We start from the raw sequence: 25,898 nt of genomic DNA on the forward strand, positions 1-25,898 counted from the left end.
ACAAGCTGGTTCATGAGAAGTCAATTGATGTCTCTTGAACAGGAACTACCATACACGGAGCAAAATTCTGCCAGTACCTGCTGAACTGGCCAAAGTTTGATCCATGTATGGCCAAGCTAAAGGAAACAGACTGCATGTGTACCATCTACTCTTGCTGGGCAAGTGTCTCAGGTGTGCTCCATCCATGGCCACCTTATCAAATGTAGTCAGTTTCCCACGGAAACACCTACCCTTCCATTTTTATAGAACCCTAGGCAGCATGAAATTTAAAAAAAAAAAAAAAAAAAAAAAAAAATTATACATATAAAAACAAACCCTCTTAGATGGACTTTCTAGAAACACACAGAATACTAAAGTGCATTAAGCAAGACATGCAAGACTGACAATGCACTATACAGAAGGAACTGCAAGACTGAATGATAAAGTACACTGTTCTGAAAATAATCTGCATAGTACCTCAACAGGCCTGGACTTTTGCAAAAATAAGGTTTACAATAGCACGGCAACTTTTCAGGGTAGAAAACTTGATTTAAAAAAAGTCAGTCCTTAACATTCTGCATTTACCCAATATTAGAGCTGCACGATTAATTGTCAAGAATCGTTATCACGATCTTGATTAAAGTGTTTCCCCGATTCTTTCTATGCAAAGAATTCTCTGCTCTTCTGAAGCCACAGCCATCAAAAGAAAGTTTTAAAAAAAAAAAAAAAAAAAAAAAAAAAAAAAAAAAAAAGGGGGCAGTCCAACTTGAATGTTGGTTTCAAGTTAAAATAATTTTTTTGCTAGAAAATTACTTAGTATGTGGTGAACTTCAAAACGTATTATTTAAAAAAAAATAAACACCCCACCTTGACAATATTTGTAGATCAGTACTTCTAGGAGGGAGGGAAAAAAAATCTGAAGGGCGGGGGTGTAATTTGAGTTGACATGATCTACATTTAATGAAATAAAGCAGTGACGGAAACTGAAGTGGCCCTATAGCACCAAACAAAATATTGAAGTCTAAGACTGATATGAAAACACTAGAATTCTCTGCAAATGCTAAGTGTATAAAGATATGGCACTTAAACACTACAAACTGACAAGTTTGGGTCACCAACAGCTACTTTACCCTATAAATCAGTAATGTAAATGACATAAGTCAGAAGAAGCTGAGCTGGTAGGATGTTCAGCAATTCGAACACTGAAAGTAGGCAGAAAGGATCTCTGGAAGCTAGGAGTTAAATCAATCAGGCACTTGAGTTCTAACTCCTATTCTTTGGTCCAAACACCCAGTATTTACATTTCTAAAGCCTGCAGCAGTTTTACATAGAAGTCGTAGGGGAGAAAAAAAAAAAAAAAAAAAAACCCCACTTGAGAATACTAATGGTAGTCCTTCAGTAAGTCCTGTTTGATGGAAACAGTATATGCAAATGAATGCTTTTATGATCTCCAGCTAGGAGGAAAAAGCCACTTTAATTAGAACACAAAATGTAGGTTTCCCCTGTCAAGTGTAGGAGACCAACAGGCAAAGCATATACCCCAGTCACTGCTCAGCCTGCATGTCAGTTGCAGCATGGGAGCCATGTCTGGTATGAGGAGTGACTGCAGGACACAAGAGGCTGTAGAGGAGTGAAATAGTAGCTGTTGTAGTTCCCATCACTCATGAATGGAGCTGGCTGGTAGTAGCAGGTGAAATTTGGGACAGCTGGGACAGCATTCTGCTCAGATAGTACCTGAAGTGCTAAAGAGGCAATTAGTGTCAATGTCTGGCGCCTCTCATGTCCCATTAAACATACGGTGCTCTCATTTACCACATTGTGAAGGGTCATCAGGCAATCATAACGCTTGCCTTCCATGCCCACAAAGTGGTCCTGCAGGTAGCACTTTAGCTTTCTTAACTGTTCTCTTATATCTGGGAAATCTATGAAGTATCGAGAGCACATGTACCGCTGCATTGTTTTCATATCCACTTCTGATTTTGGTTTAAATCCTCGAACCAGCAAGTTGCAGTATTTAAGAAGTCCACCTCCCCTGATCTCTTCTGGGTTACGTGTAGCAATGATCTTGTTACGCAAGTGGTCCATGGATTCCTCAAAGTTTCCATACATGCTCTCTCCAGTCACAGTGGGATGGAAGCTTTGAGTCATAAGAGTGTCTGAGCACTGGTTGAATAAAAGCATTGAATCTAGTATGATCTGGAATGAGTCAACACTAAACTCAAACTGACGTCTTAGAGTGTCCACAAACTTTAATTCCATGTTTTTTCCATTGTTATTTGACAAGGATATCAGACTCCAGCGATCACTTTCTGTACAAACCTTAACCAGCTTCTGTACATAAGCTTCCTTTAAAGTCATCGGTGTGATCTTTTCCTTGTTAACGCCAGGTGGCAGGAAGTCCAAGAGGCAATCCAACACTGCATGCTTCACCACCTGAAATGCATCAGGCCCTTTCAAGTCAACCATAAATATAAGGTCCAAATCCTTATATCCAAGACCACTGTCTTCATGCAGCACATGACTTGCAGCAGAACCATTTAGTCGCACATTGTGAACTACAATACCCTTTTGCTGTAGGCGACTTCGCACCACCTGCAAGAGAACATAACAGTTATGAATGCTAGCAAACCATTAAAAAGATGCAGTTTCCCATAAATTAAACATGCTAAAATTACCATTTCCCCACCCCTCCACTATAGTGGACTCTAAAAACACCCCCGCACACAAGTGTGGATACTACTGGTTCCGTAGTCCATATTGGAGCATGATTAGCTCCTAAAGCTGCCAAGCATGATGTTCAGCCTGTGGTCTCTGCATAATGTTTGAGCGTATTTCTAAAGTCCTATCAGTCCGTTTTAGTTATGCGTTGTGCAATAGTTCATAGCATTTTACTGTACAAATACAGAATTGTATATGGAAGTTAAGTGCAAATCTAGCATGTGAAATCTGACAAACGTAGCTGGTTTTGTTTGCATAGTGCATTAAAGTACTACAATGTTAGGTGTTTAACGTATTCTCAGCATTAGGGTAAGAGATGCCCTAGTACTATACTGTGCCACTGTCCAAACACTTAGGAGCATGTTAAGCCAACATTTTATTCCTGAGGTGTATGTTGTACTTGTGTTAAAGTATCCTGCTCTTCATATTTGTCTGAAATACCTGGTGATCCTGCCAGTCCCTCTGCACCCCAAAACTTACCACAGTAGGCATGACAGCACATCCATCTTAGTGTGGTCAGCTTTGAGAGGGATAGAAAATATATGCCTTTATGATTTATATTTATCTACCCACAAAAATGTTTTTCATTACTATTAAAAATGAAAGGGATTTTACAAGGCAGAATTCACATACTTTAACCTGCAGTCCATATTCACTGTTGCTGCATCCTCCATGATCTGCACCACACCCCCAATCTTCCAATTTACAAAGGGTACTGAGGGCATAGTGATAGGCACTATGCAATTAAACTGCTGGGAAGAGCGCTAGGGTGTGGCTTAGGGACCAGCTGCAGGAGAAACCCCCCCCCCCCCCAAAAAAAAAAAAAAAAAAAAAAATAAATAAAGTTGAATTGGCTTAAAGTCTTACAGTGTAATGGGAAGCAGAGCTACCCCTATAGGGCTGTCAGATTAGATAGCCTATTCGAGGCTACTTAATACCCAGTGGAGAAATACACCAAGTTGAAGGTTTGCATATGGAAGGACCAGCAGCACTAGTTTCTGCTCTACAGTTGGCAGGATTCCAGACATGTTGACAGTAAAAGGGATGGTGTATAAAACATGCAGGAGAACACCACATTCCTAGCCATCAGTACAAATCCTTTACTGTGATAGGTCTACAACACAGGACCATCCTTTGTGACTCACCAACTGCATTCTTTCCATCATACGTGGCTGTTTGCAAGGAGCTCTGGCAGGGACCAGAAAAGGGGAGGATTTGGGCTGCTCAGTGCAAAAACCATTGAACTGGGCAGGCAAATAAGACTTTAAACAAATCAAGGATTTACAAATAACTTTACCTTGATTAACCAATTCTGTTGAAAATTAAAATTGGCTGCTTTAAAAACACAACGCATATGGACCCCCTCATATTTGGTCTGGTGCATTCAGGGTTTGTTCAAACTGTGGTGACCTTTTTTCCACATTGGTTAAATGCAAATAAAAAAAAAAAAAAAAAAAAAAAAAACACAATTGTGCCCCTTTAACACCATAACACTAGTTTGATCGGTTTGCATTTTCCTACAGTACACTGGATGGCACCACAAGCCCCCACAGTGCAATGTAAAGGCATAATTTAACCACTTAAGGACCAGGCCTCTATAGAAGTGTTTACAAGTTAAGTTTTTTTTTTTTGCTAGAAAATTACTCAGAAGCCCCAGTTAGGAAAAAAAAAAAAAAAAAACACATTTTTTCTTCTATTTCCTACAGGTGCTTATACTACAGCTGCCTGCATGAAAAAACAAAAAACCCTCATGAACCAGCTATTACGCATAAGGTGTTTTTGGCATTTAGGCACCATAAAGCATATTAGAGGCTTTAGAGCATGTAAATCAGTGCATAGGTAAACTCTAATCAGCCTCACAGGATTCTATCAGAGCCATAACCCACCTACTACTCCTGACTACTTCAGTGGTATCAGGGGGGCCAGACTAGGAAGGAACAGTGAACTGGTGACATTTTGCACCTCCAATATGGTGGCCATCTCAGTTGTAACCTTAGAGAACTGTAGAAGCCCACTGAATGCTATACACAAAAAAAATAAATAACAAAATTCAACTGGATGGTCCTGCACTTGACAGATAAGTCAGTCTGAGTTTTAGGTCCACATACTAACTGGGTGTTTAAAGTCTATACAAACACTTGAGGAATTACATCACAAGCATCAGAAGGAAATAAAAAAAATAAATCAAACACCATAAACATACAAAATCTGCACATCCAGCAATTCTCCATGCTCTGACCTGTTTTGAGACAATTCTCCCCTCAGCGTCTGTCAGGCTTCCAAGCTTTGATCAGACAGGTGTGTGTATTTTAATCCAGACACTCCCATTCCCATGTTATTTAACTTTTTATGCTTTTAAACGATTAGTCAGAACCAATTTGCAGGTCGAAAAATCAAAAATCTTAACCATTTTATTTTAGCTACTGTATGTATACACATACATAGATGTGAGCTGGTCTTATACAGTGCTAAGCACTGGTGAGGTAGTCTGAGAAACTGGAACAGAAGGAGATTGTTGCCTATAGCAACCAGATTACTACTTCTCTGGACTAAATTGAAAAAGTAGTCCATTTATAAACCACTGGTTGCCAGGTGCTACAGCCCAATCTCATTTGCTTACTTCTCCCTCATAGCTCAAGAGATGGTCTAAGTATATCCAGCAGGTTAAAGTCTACATAGTAAAAGTAGAGAAAAATATACATTTGCTAAGCCCCAGTTTCCTGGTGTTTGCTTCAGGTTAATTCTGACCCCTTCCTCCCCCCCAGATTGTGTCAATGTGTAATCAAATGGCTGACAAGCAGGGCATTTATAACAGAAGAGACCCTATTGGTCTGTCACAAATGCATCATTCTGCCTGTCAGCAGTCATGTTCACTGGGCCACGCATGTGCAGCTCAGTGAACGGCTGCAATCCTGATTGGCCCCAAGGCAGTGACTCCTGTGCACATTCATGGAAGTGGCACCATCGTGGCCTGGCCTATCAAATAGGCCCGGGATCTGGAAGGAAGAGGGCAAAGACAGATGCGCCGGGGGCCCACCAGATTGGTCCCAGTGCTGTGCTAGAGGACACTATGACAAGTCTGCCATAATGTAATATGCTGTGCATACTATTACATTATGGCACAACCCACCCGGTGGGGGGCAGGAGGGGTAAGAAAAATCAGTGGACTTTACTTCTGCTTTAAATGCAGTTTACACTATTAAAAAAAAAAAAAAAAAAAAAAAAAAAAAAAAAAAAGTTCCCAAATGGAGTGGGTCCATGTTTCTTCACATTTGAAACCATTACAGTAATGTAAGTTCAGCAGCAGGAAGAGGACAGGGCATCCCTGCAGACACTATCCTAAAGTATCAAGTTATCTACATGGCCCAATGTAAGATTTACTAAAACTGGAACACTCAGAAGCTGATTGGTTACCATGCACAGCTGCACAAGGATTCTAACTTCAGCTTGTTCAAGTAAGCTTAGACAAGAAAACAGGTTTATATGTAGAGCTGCACCAGTTTTTGCACTTCAGTCTTAGTAAAAATCCCCACACTACATTTCAGGTCACTAAAACTAAGAAGATTTTTTTGTTTTATCTAAAGGTCAGCTTTAATGCCCAGCAAGAACAAAAAACTGATCTAGAACAGTTTAGAGATGTGAAGGCTGAAAAGGTTTTCTACCTTCACACTTAATCTTCTTTATTTCAACCTGTTCCTGGCTGCACTATATGGATGAAAGACCGCTACAGCATGACTCCAGTTCTGGAGGACATCCTCCCACATGCACACCTGTGCGCTTTAACAGTGTCCTTTGGACACTGCAGTGGAAGGGCCAAATTGCATGCAGACTTGCAGGTTGTCAGCATTCCTTACCTCACACCATCTGAGAGCTGGCAAGTCTGACAGGGCACAGTGAGTACATTGTTAAAGAGGAAGTAAACTGATTTTTTTTTTTCTTTCCTTCCCTGCAAAGAAAAGGCATAATGTGCTAGTATGTACCACATACTAGCACATTATGTGACACTTACCTGCAAACGAAGCCCGTGTCATCCCCACAGCCATCTTCGTCTGTCTTCCTTCGGGGGCCGTGGACTCTGGCTGTGTGACGTCTTGGCACGGACTTCTGAAGAAATGGCATGGGCATCCATTCCTTCAGAGCGCATGCACTTAAATTTGTGCAGTACACAGTAAATATCTCCTAAATTGCACATGGAGATATTTACAGAACCTATAGGTACAATTACAGGAAGGTTCACAACCTCAAACACTGATAATCAGGGCACTGACCAGTGCCCCAGTTATCAGTACAGCAATGCAAGAAAAATTACTTTTGCAAAATGCTTTCATTTGCCTAGCAAAAAAAACCTAGTGGCGATTAATTACCACCAAAAGAAAGCTCAGGACAAATAAATAAATAAAAAATAAAAATAAGGTGAAGTGCGACAGCACTGAAAGCTGAAAACTGGCCTTGGGCAGAAAGGGGGTGAAAGTGAGGGAGTAAGGCAGGTGGTGCAAGTTTCTTTACTGCAACCACAGGTTTTGCACAATTTCCCCCATCACCACAGGCAGTTGCGACAGGGGAAGCCATACCACTACTAGTAATAATTGCAAGAAAATCTGGCAGGCCGATTGTACCCAAGTTGAGTGGTCAACTTGGTACATTCAGCTTGCCCATTAAGAAAAACTTTGCATGTAAACATCTACACAGAAAGAAATAGAAACCAGACCGGTGTCCCTCTCCAGTAGGGAGATCTAAAAATTTTGCTTTAGAGATTACACGCCAGAAAAAAAAAAAAAATGCCTTGTGCAGTTCTAAAGTACTAGTGACAGCAAGCATAGCAACACAGCTTCGAATTAGCATAATTTGTGCCAATATAGGTGTACAAACCTTGTGGCGCAGCGAGAAGCTAAAACAGTGGACTGATAAGCAGCATTAAAGCGTATTGTTTGGGTGTACCACACCTTACAGACCTGTCAGGAGCAGCTGTATGATAATACTCTCAGTACTGTAATTATCCATGTGGCATAGTAAGAACCTGTTAATAGCTTTACACTTTAGAGGCTAATAAGCTCATTGACACCTCAGTTTGAAGTCTCAAAGCTTTATTTGCCATCTAGACCATCTCCATGCTACTTTAAGTACTTGGCAGTCTGCTGTCCCATTTCCAATAACCTACTGTTAGGCCACAGAAATAAGGGATTTTCACATCAGAATACATGCAAGACTAATGCATTGCATTTTGTAAGAATATTCTTGAATGAACTTAAAAAATCCAAAACATGAAAACAGTACTTCTTCCCAAGATACTGCACGAACACAATAAGGAAAAAAGCATTTTCTCAGATCAATTTCTTGCTACTTTTTACAGCAAAGAAATTGATATGTGATCTGCACCAGCACCGCAAGAACTAATATGGCTATAAACACTTCATTTTTAGCGAGTACCCAGTGAGTGCACAGTATTAGGGCTGAAACAACTAATCGATTAGTCGACAACTATTTCCAGAATCGATTAATCGGCCAGCTGATTAGTTTGCCTGCGTACAGAATGCATTATTTTGTTTACATAACAGGAAATACAGTGCAGTACACATACAGCTCAGTACACCATCCACACGTCAGTAAGTGCCTGAGAACTTGTGAATGTGTGAGGAGCACTGCCTCATTGAACATGTGGTCATGAGCAGGAAGTGAGTGGGTCTAAAAAGCAGAAGTTTTTTTTACCTTGCTATAGGGGCACGCTATACTGTAATTTGCAGCTTGCTATTGGAGCACTCTGAAGGCAGGAGGAGCCAGAAGTGATCTGAGTGATGATATTTACCAGATTTAACCTCCAATAGTATATACAGTATCTCTTCTGTCTGTTATTCTTAGAGTGGATTAGAGATTTTGCTCCCTAACCATAGGATTTTTTTTAAGAATAAATTGCCTTTTTTTAAACGTTACATATTAACCACTTAAGCCCCGCACCATTTTGCTGGCCAAAGACCAGAGTACTTTTTGCGATTCGGCACTGCATCGCTTTAACTGACAATTGCACGGTTGTGCGACATGGCACCCAAACAAAATTGACGTCCTTTCAATTTTGACAAACGCATTTTTTTTTTTTTTTTTACATTGCTATAATATCACAAAAAAAAAAAAAAAAAAAAAAAAAAAAAAAACCACACACCACACACACACACACACACACACACACACCCCACCCACCACCTTTCCTCAGTTTAGGCCAATACATATTCTTCTACATATTTTTGGGAAAAAGAAAAAAAATTGCAATACACGTTGATTGGTTTGCGCAAAAGTTATAGCGTTTACAAACTAGGGGATAGTTATGGCATTTTTATCAATTTTATTTTTTTTACTAGTGATGGCGGCGATCAGCGATTTTTATCGTGACTGCGACATTATGGCTGACACATCGGATATTTTTGGGGCCATTGTCATTTATACAGCAATCCATGCTATACAAATGCACCGATTTCTGTGTAAATGACACTGGCAGTGAAGGGGTTAATCACTAGGGGGCAGTATAAGGGTTATGTCCTGGGGAGTGATTCTAACTGTAGGGGGGCATGGCTACGTGTGACATCACTGATCTCTGCTCCCGATCACAGGGAGCAGAGATCAGTGACACTGTCACTAGGCAGAATGGGGAGATGCTTGTTTACATTAGCATCTCCCTGTTCTTCCTCTCCATGAGGCGATTGCGGGTATCCCCACGGCGATAGAGCCCGCGCAACCCAACTCATGGAGCAGCTGGCGTGCACGCAATCACACGGTGGCAAATTTGAAGGGACGTACAGGTACGCCCATTTGCCCAGCCGTGCTATTCTGCTGACGTACATCAGGGTGTGCCAGTTAAATTACACACCACACTTAAGGTTATTATCTGATCGAAACAATAAATCGGCCAACTAATCGATTATGAAAATAATTATTAGTTGCAGCCCTACTAAAGTATGCACATTCTGGAAAAAAAAAAAAAAAAAAAAAAAAAAAAAAAAAAAAACCACACCACACACACACACCTGCCTGTAAAGTTACACAGGTAGAGGGCAGCCAAGTGTTCTTAGGCTCATCCCTTCAGGTGATTGGACACTGGCATGCTTCTGAGGATACACCCACAGAATTGGTGGACTGTGGCATGTAAATGCAAGATTTGTCCACAGCGCAAGCTCTAGCAATCAAGATTCATCCATTCTGCAATTGTGCACTTGGAAGCAGGCTGTACTTTGAGCTCCTGAGGACCAAACAGGGAATCAATCTGTCCGATGAGGTAGACTACAGGCTCCGACTAGGCATAGGCCATAAAGAGATTTCCTTTGGAGCAGTGCACAATGATAGTATTCCATCTCAGATTTAGTCCCGATCCAACCTTTGGGAAGACAGGGTGGTCCTGGGTGAAGACAACTTTTCCTTTGTGAAGCATGAGGAACAGCTCCTTACAGGAGAGATCACAACCAAAAAGGCTATTGCAAGGAGGTTATTCAATGAAATATCCCACAATTTGTTTAACCACTTGTCGACTGGGCCATTGCCAAAAGACGGCAACAGCGCGGTCGGCTAGTTCTGGGTGGACGTCATTCCAGACTGTTGCTCCCGCGCGTCCCCTGGGGCACGCACCCGGGAAGATCCGTGACCGCCGGGTCACGGTAAATAGCCACTGATCACGGCCGTTTACCACATGATCGTTCCTTCAAATGACGGATCAATCACATGTAAACAAAGCGGCGTCACGTCATGACGCCGGTTCCTCCCTCCTATCTGTACCGATTGGTACAGTGCAAGGGGAGAGGGGGAGAGATAGCAACACTGTGGGCTGGATGTTTAGTGCCCACAGCGCTGCTCAATATACACTCTGCCAACACTCTTAACAGAATCATTTTTTTTTAAATCGAATTTTCAGTCTTTGATTTATAGCGCAAAAAATAAAAAACCCAGCGGTGATTAAATACCACCAAAAGCCATTTGTGTGAAAAAAAGGACATAAAATTTCATATGGGTACAGTGTTGCATGACTGAGTAATTGTCAGTCAAAGTGTGAGAGCACCGAAAGCTGAAAATTGGTCTGGTTAGGAAGGGGGTTTAAGTGCCCAGTTGTCAAGTGGTTAAAGGGTGGTTTCTTGCAGGGTAGAGAGAACCAAGTTGAGATCCCAAGAAGCACAGGGTGCTGTGGTTGGGTGTATTGCAAGATACCCCTTACAAGGAAAGCAAAGCCAGGGGTCTTTGAAAGATGGTAACATACTGAGACCCATCAAGAGTGCTTAAAAAGTGTTGCTAAATGCACAACAGTAAAATCATCTGTATATGCAGTAAAGCATGCTGGTTATACTCACTGTGGAACCTAAGGGGTTAATCCTGCACATTGTGCAAAAAAAAAAAAAAAAAAAAGCTTGTTGGTCCTGTCTTTAATCCTCCCTTTTACTGTCCAAGCCATCTGCCGATAGTATAGAGCCTTGGAGGCATTCTGCACATGCTCAGTTTGGTGTGCATTTTTTGGTAGGTTGCATGTGAACAGCATGGGGCCAATCAGCACTGTCCAAACTTTCAAAGAGGGCCAGATTTGATGAAGTGAACATGCGTGAGGGCTGACCATTCTGCCTGACATTCTTTGAACCATTATAATAATTCAGTCTAAGTGTTTTCGTCCAAACACCAAAAGTATTTTAAATAAAGAACTGAAGCAAAATAAGGGTCAGTGCCCATCAATTCAGCCTAGTTAGTGCCATGAATGCAGCCTGATTGATGCCCATCTGCAGCCTTGGAGGAGACAGGGAGGGGGTGGGACAAGTGCTAACAGATTACATACAGGAAAAGGTTTTTTTTTGGTGGACTCTTTAATACAAAGTCCTGCCTCCTATGATGCACAGAACAGTGGTCCAATGGCAGCGCAGGAGAAAGGACTTCCTATTAGAGGCCTCCCTGTAAACAGGAAATTCTCCTACATGTACATCACTCGTCCCGCCCCCTCCAAGGCAGCCAGCATATATCTTGTGGCCCCAAAAGATATACATGTCCAAATTACCAGCCAGGCCGTTCAAAACCAGGATGCGGGCCGCGATTGGCCCACAGGCTGGACTTTGGAATGCCTGGTCTAGACAGAGGGTCAGGTGTCCTGCATCCTCATAGGACAAATTAGGGGAGAATAAAGACTTCTACAAGCTTTAACCAGACATCACAAGACTGCTATATACTGCTGGATGAGAAAGTTTATATATTTACTAAAGTTGCATTTCCAGGTTCTGTGAACTGTGGGAGAACAGATAGTGAATGCAGGGTCCTGGGTTTAGTAACACTTGAAGGCCAAGTTCTGGTCAAAACCAGATTGTAAAAAGGGTCAGAATGTAATCTCTGGGATTAAAGCATTTTTGCTCACACCAGAAAAAAAAAAAAAAATATTCAGAGCTATGAGATAGCAGATCTTCCTTGTTTCAGTTGTAACTTTTTGCGCAAAAAAGGCAAAATTTGCACCGGAGGGTAGGGCTAAAGAAGGTTTGGTCCTGGCTTTTCAATTAGATTTGGAGGGCTACAGCCGAAGTTCCATTTTCAGCGTGTCAGACTCATGTCCAGGTAAAGGGCCCATTCGTGGAAATATGGAAAGCAACCGCTGGACTGTTTCCAACCATGACATTGTCTGGATTGCTTCTTTAAAAACTGCCAGACACCTGGTGCCCCCTCAGTGGTTAATGCAAGCCATGGCATTGTCTAACCACATCCCGATGGGTGCAGAAGTTGCCCAACCATCTGCTATGAGCTCCAGGATGTTGATGGGAAATGTGGCTTCCAAAAAGGTGAACATGCTCCCTGGACCATGAGGGACTGTGTTATCACTGCAGTGATTAAAGAAATGTCACTGTTAGAGTTGGCCTTGAAATCCACCAAGATCAGGGGGTCCATCCTTGGCAGACAGAAGCATGGGTAGGTTGAGAGAAGGAGCAAGTTTGTTGCAGAACAGGATGTGTTGGAGAGCTTATTAAAATTGGACAAATGGTATAACCTTTAAGAAGGCTACCATAAAGCCTAGAACACCATGGGGAAGCTTACTGTAGGAGGTCTCCATTTCACTATTACAATAAGCACTCTGGTATTCTGGGGGGAGAAGAATCTTTGCAGCCTTCTACAATACTGCCTCTGTCTTTATTGCATACCTTTTAGGGCAGGCCTATCAGGATCCGACTCTAGTAGAGAACCAGGAAAAATATTGTTTGAGTCCTGGGCAAAGATAACTATATTAAAGCCATTTGTCCAAGGATCTGACAGATGCAGAAAACTGCTTTTGTTAAATAGGCTGCTTATTGCATGCCTGAAATAGAGCTAGCATCAGATGCAGAGATCAGTTAGAGCTGGCTCCTACTCTGGTGCAAGGGTCTCATTGTCACCCAGACAAAGTTGTGCAGGCCTTCAACTGTTCACTTGTAGTTTTGCAATTGCTCCCTTCCTCCTGATCTCTGCAACAGCTACGTGTGAGGATATTTCCTTGTCAAGAACTCAAAGTAGGGTACAAATTTACAGGGTTAGCAGGTCCTGAGGAAGAATGCAGCAACCAGTTTTTAGAACATCCTGCCGCAAATCCTCATGGTGTAAAGGTGGGAGAAGAACCCTTTTAAAGGCTGATATCGCACCTGGTCATCCACCCGAGATTAAAATGAAGTGGTTGAGCTTAGTGCCAAATTGGAAAAGGTTACACTTTAGTGAGTACAATTTATACATCATTGTATTCGTCAGATATAGGGTGACCATGTCTTACTGGTCCACTGTACTGTTTACAAGTTCAGGCTTCACTTGTAAGCATGTCCCAGTTCAATTGCCTAATAGAGACTAACCGAGATACACTCATAAGCGCAAAGCACATCAGGCAAGGAGAAATTTCCTTGGGATGTGTCAGAACAGGACATGAGGGGACTGCATCCTGAGAGCCACCATAGGGGTGAAAGTCGTCAGGCCTGAGGACAATCTGGGCACTTTAGGAAAGACACTATAGGATAAAGCTGCTAACCCAGAGCAGCTCCCTCTGCACATTAATCACAGGAGGTTGCCTAGTCATTATGCCATGCATAAAATGTATTTCTATGGAAAAAGTGTTCTATAAATGGAGGAAGGGTGGTGACAGGATCTCCACCGTGCCTAAAGAATACTTAGCATAAAATAAAGATCGTTTTACTTCCTCTTGCTCTGGCAAACCCTGCAAATTAAAAGCATAAAGGGCTAGTATGCATCACATAGTAGCCCATTATGTGACACTTGCCCGCAGTGTCCCCTGTGCAGTATGCATCCATCTTCACCCCTCTTCCTTCCAGGGCCACGGACTCCAACTCTGACTGGCCACATGAAGTCACTCCCACTGGGGAACAGTACATGATGCGCTGACGACATTGACGCACTACAAGGGAAATATCTCCTAAACAGCACATGTTTTAGGAGATATTTTCACTACCTATAGTATAGGTAAGCCTTCTTCTAGGCTTACCTATAGGTAAAAAAAAGACAAAGGGTTTACAACCACTTTAATAGTCATAGAAGTCTTAGATTTTATTGAAGACACTCATTCCTATATGAATGCAGCCTAGTCTGGTTAAGTATGACCAAAACTTGCAGCGCAAGAATTTGGTCACCACTTGCTGATCGCTGTGGGTGTGGAGATGGACATTAGTCACCATGTTGTACTTATATTCCTATACAATTATGTATATTACGACACATCTCTGGAATCTTAGCATGCCATCACTTATGGTTTTATTGCAGCATACATTTATTATTGTTAACAGCTATCAAGACATGTGTACTGCAAAATTTCCTTTTGGGTCCTGCAACCGAGACAAGCTAGGGAAAAAAAAAAAAAAAAAAAAAAAAAAAAAAAAAAAAAAATAGATGAGTGCACAACCACAGCTCTATTTCCAGCTCTGAAGCCCTCAATTCAGAGGTTTGCCTCCTGCAAAAATACCCATTCAAGAGCATTACCTACAACCAATCCTTCCACCTGTCCCTTCCATTTTTATTGTAAGCAGCTACACATACTGTAGCTGCCAATTTAACATTAGGACACTTACCTGTCCTGCAGTCCAGCAATGTCAGCACCACAGCCAATGTTTACATCGGCTGGTCAGGTGCTGCCATTGCAGGTAAGGGAACCCCACAGTGTAGCCTTGCGCTGTGCTCACTAGCTTGGCAGAAGGGGAGGGAAGATGGACAGAGCTGCTGACTTTATTTACTGTGGCCCAATCTTCCAAAAGTTGGAACAGGGTACATGTAAAAAACAGGTACTCACTCCCCCTGTACCAGGGTGGCAAAGGTATAACATCCAGCCCTGCTGCCAACAGCCAAAGGTCTATAAAAGGCTGAAATACATTGTTTGGATGCAGTGTCAAGCTAGTACTCACCTTTAGGGTCATACATGTCAAGTGCCATTCTGCATTCTGGCCAAACATACCTAATGACTGACCCTAAACATGAGCACCACCCAGTATTGTCCAGATGCTGCTTATTTCAGCATGTCACATTTTGCATTAACAGCACCTCTTGCTGGCTGCACCCCATTCTAAGGCCTAATTTATAAGCGTTCCTTTGAGAGAAGCCATAGGCAACACTGAGCCATGGCACCCTATGGACGTGGACCAATTACTCATCACTTAATCAGTGCCGCTTGGCAGGATGAAGCCAAAAAGGCCAAGTGCTTCATGCAACCTGTCCAAGGGATTTAAGAGTTTTTAAAAAGCGAAACCTCAACTTTAAAGCTGAGCTCCAGGCAGAAAAACAAGCCTTTTAATGTAGGGAAAATACCCAAACTGACCTGGGTCAGCCTCCTGCACATCAGAGCACAGAGAGGATGGAGGCAAAGGAGTCGTTTTGCAATATTAAGAAAAAGCAAGGAAGAGAATAGTGACATGTTAGCTTGGCATGCCACTTACTGTCCAGCAACAGGGTGAAGGCAGGGAGGTGGCCTGCAAGTGAAATCACCTTGGGAGAAAACTGGAAACTTAGAGACGTTCAGCTTTTAGGGAATCATGCTTACCTAGGTGGATGCAGCATTGGTCTGACAGAAATGAGCGTTTAAAGATCACTCAGTTTTCAGAGCTTTGTAAGCAGAGAGCTGGTGATGGTCAGTCACTGGCTCCCTGGAAGACTAATGCCTCATTTCCACTGAGCAGTTTGGGTCGGTACAGTTTGGAAGGCCTAGAATGGTCCGGCCTATTCAGGTGATCGTTTCCACAGCAAGTCAGAACGCCAGGGGCCATACGTGGGTTTAGTAAAAATGCCTAGCATGGCGTCACATCCGCCAGTCAGTGGAATGCATCATAGCTCCGCCCTAACTAAACTATTTTCTATGGTCCCACATCTGAAGCAGGACCCTGAACGGTGCGGTTCGGTTGTATGGGCCACTTTCATAATGGGAACACTCAAAATAGCGTACAGTACCGAACCGATCCACTCAGTGGAAACAAAGCATATGATGTGGAGGGGTGGGAGTGGCTGGCTCAGGTTCTCAGTGGGTCACAGAGCTGGAACCAGGGTTGTGGGTAGATCCCAACTATTGCCACAATCTTGCCCCAGCCCGAACCGGCTCTGACATCAGCCAACTTCAGCTGAAAACAGGTCACAGGAGTGCAGAACAAACTGCACTCCTGTGATCCAAGCTTTAGCTGTACTTTAATGCAGCCATCACATTAAGGACTGTTAAGCTGCAAAATTTTAACTGTTGCTTCATAAGTAACTGTGAGCCACCTGGTGACACACAAACAGGAGAATAGCTATAAAGTGTATGTTAGCCTTACATGTTAACCTCTTGCTGCCAGCACCTCCCAGCCCTTTAAGAGGTTTGTGACACCAAGAGGGCAGCTCAAAATCACATGACCACTGAAAGTTTTTGGACCACATGACAGCCAAAGTGACGGTAACTGCAGGGAACATGTATTCGGCACAGATGTATTGGGGCAGTTAACGCAAACATGCAGCCCCTCAGCGCTGAGAGGCTGCAAACGGCTGGTGCCAAGGGGTTAAAATACATTAAACCTAAAGGTTTAGATACATACATACATTTCTAGAAGTGCAAATATCAGTAATAGGTGTTGGCAAGTTGCCAGATATTAATTTGGCATGATGCCAAAGCCATTTATCACGGCTCAGCACAATCTAATTCTTACTAGCCCTGTGTTAATAACCCACAAAGTTAAAGAGTGCACATCTTGTGTTTACAGACGTTTTATGCATTCTAAGGGTTAACAACTCATTAGATTGATTGGCTGGTGCAGAAACAAGTCTGCAAGTCACTTTATGACCTGCTAATCTGCAAAATTACACCTAGGGATTAAGCTTTAAATTTGTTACAATCTAGACAATGTTGAGTAACATTACACTATACACAAGCCAAACATTAATAGCTTTATCCTGCACTCATCAGGTTGAAGTGCAAAAAAGTAAACGCCAAAGTCTTAATTTGCAGATAAAACCCTGTCTGCAGTTAAAAATGGTGGCCTGAAGTGATCCTACTGCAGCAAAAAGATTTACAAACTAAGGGTATTCACACTGAAGAGGTGCCTCGCCAAAAAAGTTTCCCAGGTGGATAAGAACCCCCTGTACCGCGCATTTGCAGCGCTTGCGCAGTGCTGCGTCGTACAGGGGGGGTAATTATCCGCAGAGGGGAACTTTCTCAGATAACACCGGCATTGGCTAACTGCCACTTTTGCTGGACAGCTTGGTCTGTTAACCACTTGCCGACCGCCTAACGTAGATATACGTCGGCAGAATCACGTACCTGTACGTGATCTGCCTCCCGCGGGCAGGGGGTCCTATCGGACCCCCCCCCCCGGTGCCAGCGGCGGTCGGCTTGTGACTGGGAGCGTTGGGGAGACCATCCGATAGTGCCCCCCCCCCTTGCGATCGCTCCCAGCCAATCGGAATCCTCACCTGCCTGTGTGTAGTTTCACACAGGCAGAGGATGTGATGTCATCTCTCCTCGGCTTGGCAGTTTCCGTTCCAGCGCCGAGGAGAGAAGACATGTAAGCACACACACACACACACACACACACACACACACACACACACCACGATCCCCCCCCGTCACAAACTGACACCAAGCAGTATTTTTTTTTTTCCCGATTACTGATTGGTGTCAGTTTGTGACAGTTACAGTGTTAGGGCAGTGAGTGGTAGCCCCCTTTAGGTCTAGGGTACCCCCTAACCCCCCCTAATAAAGTTTTAACCCCTTGATCACCCCGTCATCAGTGTCACTAAGCGATCATTTTTCTGATCGCTGTATTAGTGTTGCTGGTGACGCTAGTTAGGGAGGTAAATATTTAGGTTCGCCGTCAGCGTTTTATAGCGTCAGGGACCCCCATATACTATCTAATAAATGTTTTAACCCCTTGATTGCCCCCTAGTTAACCCTTTCACCACTGATCACCGTATAAGTGTTACGGGTGACGCTGGTTAGTTCGTTTATTTTTTATAGTGTCAGGGCACCCGCCGTTTATTACCGAATAAAGGTTTAGCCCCCTGATCGCCCGGCGGTGATATGCGTCGCCCCAGACAGCGTCAGATTAGCGCCAGTACCGCTAACACCCACGCACGCAGCATACGCCTCCCTTAGTGGTATAGTATCTGTACGGATCAATATCTGATCCGATCAGATCTATACTAGCGTCCCCAAAAACGCAGTGTTAGCGGGATCAGCCCAGATACCCGCTAGCACCTGCGTTTTTCCCCTCCGCCCGGCCTGGCCCAGCCCAGCCCAGCCCACCCAAGTGCAGTATCAATCGATCACTGTCACTTACAAAACACTAAACAAATAACTGCAGCGTTCGCAGAGTCAGGCCTGATCCCTGCGATCGCTAACAGTTTTCTTGGTAGCGTTTTGGTGAACTGGCAAGCACCAGCCCCAGGCAGCGTCAGGTTAGCGCCAGTACCGCTAACACCCACGCACCGTACACCTCCCTTAGTGGTATAGTATTTGAACGGATCAATATCTGATCCGATCAGATCTATACTAGCGTCCCCAGCAGTTTAGGGTTCCCAAAAACGCAGTGTTAGCGGGATCAGCCCAGATACCCGCTAGCACCTGCGTTTTTCCCCTCCGCCCGGCCCACCCAAGTGCAGTATCGATCGATCACTGTCACTTACAAAACACTAAACAAATAACTGCAGCGTTCGCAGAGTCAGGCCTGATCCCTGCGATCGCTAACAGTTTTTTTGGTAGCGTTTTGGTGAACTGGCAAGCACCAGCCCCAGGCAGTGTCAGGTTAGCGCCAGTACCGCTAACACCCACGCACGCACCGTACACCTCCCTTGGTGGTATAGTATCTGATCAATATCTGATCAGATCTATACTAGCGTCCCCAGCAGTTTAGGGTTCCCACAAACGCAGTGTTAGCGGGATCAGCCCAGATACCTGCTAGCACCTGCGTTTTGCCCCTCCGCCCGGCCCAGCCCAGCCCACCCAAGTGCAGTATCGATCACTGACACTTACAAAACACTAAATGCATAACTGCAGCGTTCGCAGAGTCAGGCCTGATCCCTGCGATCGCTAACAGTTTTTTTTGTAGCGTTTTGGTGAACTGGCAAGCACCAGCGGCCTAGTACACCCCGGTCGTAGTCAAACCCGCACTGCAGTAACACTTGGTGACGTGGCGAGTCCCATAAGTGCAGTTCAAGCTGGTGAGGTGGCAAGCACAAGTAGTGTCCCGCTGCCGCCAAGAAGACAAACACAGGCCCGTCGCGCCCATAATGCCCTTCCTGCTGCATTCGCCAATCCTAATTGGGAACCCACCACTTCTGCAGCGCCCGTACTTCCCCCATTCACATCCCCAACCAAATGCAGTCGGCTGCATGAGAGGCATTTTCTTTATGTCCTCCCGAGTACCCCTACCCAACGAACCCCCCCAAAAAAGATGTGTCTGCAGCAAGCGCGGATATAGGCATGACACCTGCTATTATTGTCCCTCCTGTCCTGACAATCCTGGTCTTTGCATTGGTGAATGTTTTGAACGCTACCATGCACTAGTTGAGTATTAGCGTAGGGTACAGCATTGCACAGACTAGGCACACTTTCACAGGGTCTCCCAAGATGCCATCGCATTTTGAGAGACCCGAACCTGGAACCGGTTACCGTTATAAAAGTTAGTTACAAAAAAAAGTGTAAAAAAAAAAAAAAAACCCACCACACAAGCAAAAATATAAAATAAAAAATAGTTGGCGTTTTATTGTTCTCTCTCTATTGTTCTGCTCTTTTTTACTGTATTCTATTCTGCAATGTTTTATTGTTATTATGTTTTATCATGTTTGCTTTTCAGGTATGCAATTTTTTTTTATACTTTACCGTTTACTGTGCTTTATTGTTAACCATTTTTTTGTCTTCAGGACACCATTCACGACTTTGAATGGTTATACCAGAATGATGCCTGCAGGTTTAGGTATCATCTTGGTATCATTCTTTTCAGCCAGCGGTCAGCTTTCATGTAAAAGCAATCCTAGCGGCTAATTAGCCTCTAGACTGCTTTTACAAGCAGTGGGAGGGAATGCCCCCCCCCCCCCACCGTCTTCCGTGTTTTTCTCTGGCTCTCCTGTCTCAACAGGGAACCTGAGAATGCAGCCGGTGATTCAGCCAGCTGACCATAGAGCTGATCAGAGACCAGAGTGGCTCCAAACATCTCTATGGCCTAAGAAACAGGAAGCTACGAGCATTTTATGACTTAGATTTCGCCGGATGTAAACAGCGCCATTGGGAAAGCATTTTATCACACCGATCTTGGTGTGGTCAGATGCTTTGAGGGCAGAGGAGAAATCTAGGGTCTAATAGACCCCAATTTTTTCAAAAAAAAAAAAAAAAAAAAGAGTACCTGTCACTACCTATTGCTATGATAGGGGATATTTACATTCCCTGAGATAACAATAAAAATTTAAAAAAAAAAAAAAATGAAAAGGAACAGTTTTAAAATAAGATAAAAATAATAATAAGCACCCCTGTCCCCCCTGCTCTCGCGCTAAGGCGAACGCAAGCATCGGTCTGGCGTCAAATGTAAACAGCAATTGCACCATGCATGCGAGGTATCACCGCGAACGTCAGATCGAGGGCAGTAATTTTAGCAGTAGACCTCCTCTAAATCTAAAGTGGTAACCTGTAAAGGCTTTTAAAAATGTATTTAGTTTGTCGCCACTGCACGTTTGTGCGCAATTTTAAAGCATGTCATGTTTGGTATCCATGTACTCGGCCTAAGATCATCTTTTTTATTTCATCAAACATTTTGGCAATATAGTGTGTTTTAAAATTTAAAAAAGTGTGTTTTTTCCCCAAAAAATGCGTTTGAAAAATCGCTGCGCAAATACTGTGTGAAAAAAAAAAAAATATGAAACACCCACCATTTTAAACTGTAGGGCATTTGCTTTAAAAAAAATATATAATGTTTGGGGGTTCAAAGTAATTTTCTTGCAAAAAAAAATTATTTTTTTATGTAATCAAAAAGTGTCAGAAAGGGCTTTGTCTTCAAGTGGTTAGAAGAGTGGGTGATGTGTGACATAAGCTTCTAAATGTTGTGCATAAAATGCCAGGACAGTTCAAACCCCCCCCAAATGACCCCATTTTGGAAAGTAGACACCCCAAGCTATTTGCTGAGAGGCATGTCGAGTCCATGGAATATTTTATATTGTGACACAAGTTGCGGGAAAGAGACAATTTTTTATTTTTATTTTTTTTTTTTTGCGCAAAGTTGTCACTAAATGATATATTGCTCAAATATGCCATGGGAATATGTGAAATTACATTCAAAACAAAACAAACACAAAAAACAAAATTCATACAAAATGCATTCTGTTGCTTCTCCTGAGTACGGGGATACCACGTGTGAGACTTTTTGGGAGCCTAGCCGCGTACGGGACCCCAAAAACCAAGCACCGCCTTCAGGCTTTCCAAGGCCGTAAATTTTTGATTTCACTCTTCACTGCCTATCACAGTTTGAGGCCATGGAATGCCCAGGTGGCAAACCCCCCCCCCCCCCCCCCAATGACCCCATTTTGGAAAGTAGACACCCCAAGCTATTTGATGAGAGGTATAGTGAGTATTTTGCAGACCTCACTTTTTGTCAAAGTTTTGAAAATTGAAAAAAAGAAAAAAAAAAAAAAAAAGTTTCTCGTCTTTCTTTATTTTCAAAAACAAATGAGAGCTGCAAAATACTCACCATGCCTCTCAGCAAATAGCTTGGGGTGTCATACTTTCCAAAATGGGGTCATTTGGGGGGGGGGGGGGGGGGGGGAGTTGTGCCACCTGGGCATTCCATGGCCTCCGAAACTGTGATAGGCAGTGAAGAGTGAAATCAAAAATTTACACCCTTAGAAATCCTGAAGGCAGTGATTGGTTTTCGGGGCCCCGTACGCGGCTAGGCTCCCAAAAAGTCCCACACATGTGGTATCCCCGTACTCAGGAGAAGCAGCTAAATGTATTTTGGGGTGCAATTCCACATATGCCCATGGCCTGTGTGAGCAATATATCATTTAGTGACAACTTTGTGCAAAAAAAAAAAAAAAAAAAAAAAAATTTGTCACTTTCCCGCAACTTGTGCCAAAATATAAAACATTCCATGGACTCAACATGCCTCAAAGCAAATAGCTTGGGGTGTCTACTTTCCAAAATGGGGTCATTTGGGGGGGTTTTATGCCATCTGGGCATTTTATGGCCTTCAAAACTGATAGGTAGTGAGGAGTAAAATCAAAAATGTACGCCCTTAGAAATCCTGAAGGCAGTGATTGGTTTTCGGGGCCCCGTACGCGGCTAGGCTCCCAAAAAGTCCCACACATGTAGTATCTCCATACTCTGGAGAAGCAGCTAAATGTATTTTGGGGTGCAATTCCACATATGCCCATGGCCTGTGTGAGCAATATATCATTTAGTGACAACTTTTTGTAATTTTTTTTTTTTTTGTCATTATTCAATCACTTGGGACAAAAAAAAGATGAATATTCAATGGGCTCAACATGCCTCTCAGCAATTTCCTTGGGGTGTCTACTTTCCAAAATGGGGTCATTTGTGGGGGTTTTGTACTGCCCTGCCATTTTAGCACCTCAAGAAACGACATAGGCAGTCATAAATTAAAGGCTGTGTAAATTCCAGAAAATGTACCCTAGTTTGTAGGCGCTATAACTTTTGCGCAAACCAATAAATATACACTTGACATTTTTTTTTACCAAAGACATGTGGCCGAATACATTTTGGCCTAAATGTATGACTAAAATTGAGTTTATTGGATTTTTTTTAGAACAAAGAGTAGAAAATATCATTTTTCTTCAAAATTTTCGGTCTTTCCGTGTATAGCGCAAAAAATAAAAATGGCAGAGGTGATCAAATACCATCAAAAGAAAGCTCTATTTGTGGGAAGAAAAGGACGCAAATTTCGTTTGGGTACAGCATTGCATGACCGCGCAATTAGCAGTTAAAGCGACGCAGTGCCATATTGTAAAAAGTGCTCTGGTCAGGAAGGGGGTAAAACCTTCCAGGGCTGAAGTGGTTAAAGTTGAACAGATAAGCTGGCCATAAACAGATTGGCCAGTCCACCAGGGAGCAGACAAATTTTGATCAGTGTGGCCATCCCCACTTAATTTTTTTTAAATAAACTTTTCAAGAGAACATGTTTGAAAGTTCACCGATTAGCTGCTGATCAGTGCGTCCTGACAGCAGTGGGTGCCACTGTCAAAACACAATGTTCTGGTGGGAAGGGGGCTATTCCTCTATCCACCTCACTTGAAAGGTTTGGACGGACAGGCCAGGCGCTGGATAAAGGCAAGTAAATAGCCTGCAGGCCAAAGCCTGGAGACCATTATTCTACAGGCCAATTAGTATAAGCCTTAGAAAAGAGGCAGGAGCAGGTTTAGAATGGTTGTATAGGCAGAAGAGTTTTTACCTCATTTTATGTAACAGTAAAAAACATTCATCTCTCCCTGCAGCCCACCTAAATACATACCTGAGCCCAATCCAGCAGTTTTACAAGAGCCAAGGCCCTCTGCCTTATCGGCTCAGATACAGCAGCCGGAGCCATCAGGGCCTGTGACAAGGAGCAGGACTGAACAGGGCTTGGGAGTGAGCATGCATGAGTGCCCCCATAGCAAGCTGCTTGCTATGGAAGTAATCTGCAGGGAGGAAAGCTCAACGTACCAACAGGGGACCCAAGAAAAGGTAAATCAGGACAGCTCTGTGCAAAACCATTGCAAAGAGCAGGTAGGTATAACACACTGATTATGGAGAAGAAAAAAAAAAATTTTTTTTTTTTGATTTGTTTGCACAAAAGCGTCTACAAAATAGGGGACTGATTTATGGGATTTTTATTAATGGCGGGGATCTGTGATTTTTAACGGGACTGCAGCAGACCAGACACTTTTGGGGACCACTGACATAGCACCAAATAGCCACTGATTACTGTGTAAATGTCACTGGCAGGGATTGGGTTAACACTAGAGGGTGATCAAAGGGGCTAAGTGTGTTCTAACTGTAGGGGGGACCTGCCAGAGACATGACAGATCACTGAGAACAGTAGATCCTCGTCATGCCTCCTGTCAGAATAGGGAATCACCTAGTTTACAAAGGCAGTTCACCATTCTGCCTCTGTAATAGGCAATTGCTGGCCGCTGGTGGACTTTGAGTCCACCCGACCCATGGGCACACTGTACAGCTACGGCAATTTGCCTAGGAGAGCCAACCTGCCGCCGTAAACACAGCGTTTGGGCAGCAAGCGGTTAAAGAGGAACGCCAGTCTGGCACCACTCACCGGAGAGTTTGCCAGGAAGGGAGAGGTGAGGGGGTGGAGTCATAAGAGGGCCAACGAAAGCGGAGGGCTGCAGAGCTTGGAGGTGCGCCTCTGTAAATCCAGTTAGTGAACAGGCAGCAGCTTTAGCTGCCCAGTTAAAATGGATGCATCCTCTAAGAGGGAGATTTTTGCAGCATATTTGTAAAGTGCAGAATTACATTATGTATAAAATATGCAAAGTGTTTGGAGGGAAGCTACAGAATAGCAAAGATTTTTTTTTTTTTTTTTTATTACAAATTTTGAGCAAACTGCAGTCCGAAAAAAAAAAAAAACAAATTAATATTTTTTTTTTAAAAAACCTCTATTCTCTCCCCACCACTGACCCAGTGCTGTCCCCACTTTCTTTTCTAAGGTGACAACAGGGGGAGGGCTAGGCTCCTAACAGTCAAACTCCTGAGAGGGAGCGTGGCTTACTGGCACTGCATGTCTATGGACACACACACACTGACTGCCTGGATTGTGAGTATGCCCACTGCTTGCTAAGGAGGCACTTAGAGTGACTGAAAGGTGATAAGGGACTGCTCTGTGCACAGGGGAAAGAAAAAAAAAATATATAATAATTTTATGACCAAGTTTAAAACTAAAATCCCCAGGCGGTAGCCTGCTGTGGGGAGCACATTGGTTACATAATGACCATGCAATGTACTGAGGCAGCATTTTTCAATGGTGCTCATCAGGCCAGACCTGAGAGACATGCTGTCTCCTAACTCTCTATAGGACAGTCCATGATCGGCCTAAGGATGCCAGGCACTGTCTCCTAACTCTCTATAGGACGATCAATGATCGGCCTAAGGATGCCAGGCTCACCACACACCGGCTCCAACTAGCAGAGACGACCTTTAAAGAAGCACGTGTGTGTGTGTGACAGGCCGGCGTCCCCTCCCCCTCCGGTCACATTGGGCACACACGAGGCTTACCTGCACCAGGTGGCGAGGCCGGCATGACAAGGTGGGGAAGTTGCCCCTTCCGTGGATGGGCACGGTCTCCCCAAGGATGGCGTCCAGGCGGCGGAGTTGCGGCCATGAGAGGACGCTGAATCTCGGGGAGGGGAGTGGGGTGTCGGCCGCCGGTTGGCTGGACATGGCGGGTGCTCGGCGCTTTCCTCGCTCTCCTGACATTCAGATGAGGTGCTGAGGGAAGTCCCGGCCCGGTTCTCTGACACGCTTCGGCAGTTGGAGGGCCCCGGCAACAGGTCCTGCAGTCTTCACTACACGCTGCGGCTCAGGGAACGTGCTCGGCGGGGAGGCGGCGGCTTGCGCTTTAACAAATAAAAACGGGGTTTAAAAAAAAGAATTATTGGGTGTAAAAACAAGTAAAAAGTGAACGTGAAGGCCGCTCGGGTGCCGCTGTCAGGGTCTTGGCTGAGTGGGGCGGGTCACACAGCTCTGCACGCGGTAATAGCTGTTACTCCTGACAGCTGTAACACCCACTGAGCTG

The 25,898-nt window shown here is 43.8% G+C and overlaps 1 protein-coding gene across 1 annotated transcript; it reads right to left on the reverse strand.

Annotated features, from left to right (window-relative positions):
* Window positions 1–1,084: 1,084 nt before the first annotated feature.
* On the reverse strand, window positions 1,085–25,898 carry TENT5B (terminal nucleotidyltransferase 5B). Its single transcript, XM_073616167.1, has 2 exons — window positions 25,379–25,898; window positions 1,085–2,571 (listed from the first exon to the last, which is right to left on the reverse strand). The coding sequence occupies exons 1-2, from the start codon at window positions 25,577–25,579 to the stop codon at window positions 1,543–1,545; spliced, it is 1,230 nt and encodes a 409-aa protein (XP_073472268.1). The 5' UTR covers window positions 25,580–25,898; the 3' UTR covers window positions 1,085–1,542.

The sequence above is a fragment of the Aquarana catesbeiana genome, linkage group LG02 (assembly GCF_042186555.1).
Source record: "Aquarana catesbeiana isolate 2022-GZ linkage group LG02, ASM4218655v1, whole genome shotgun sequence".
NCBI lineage: Eukaryota > Metazoa > Chordata > Amphibia > Anura > Ranidae > Aquarana > Aquarana catesbeiana.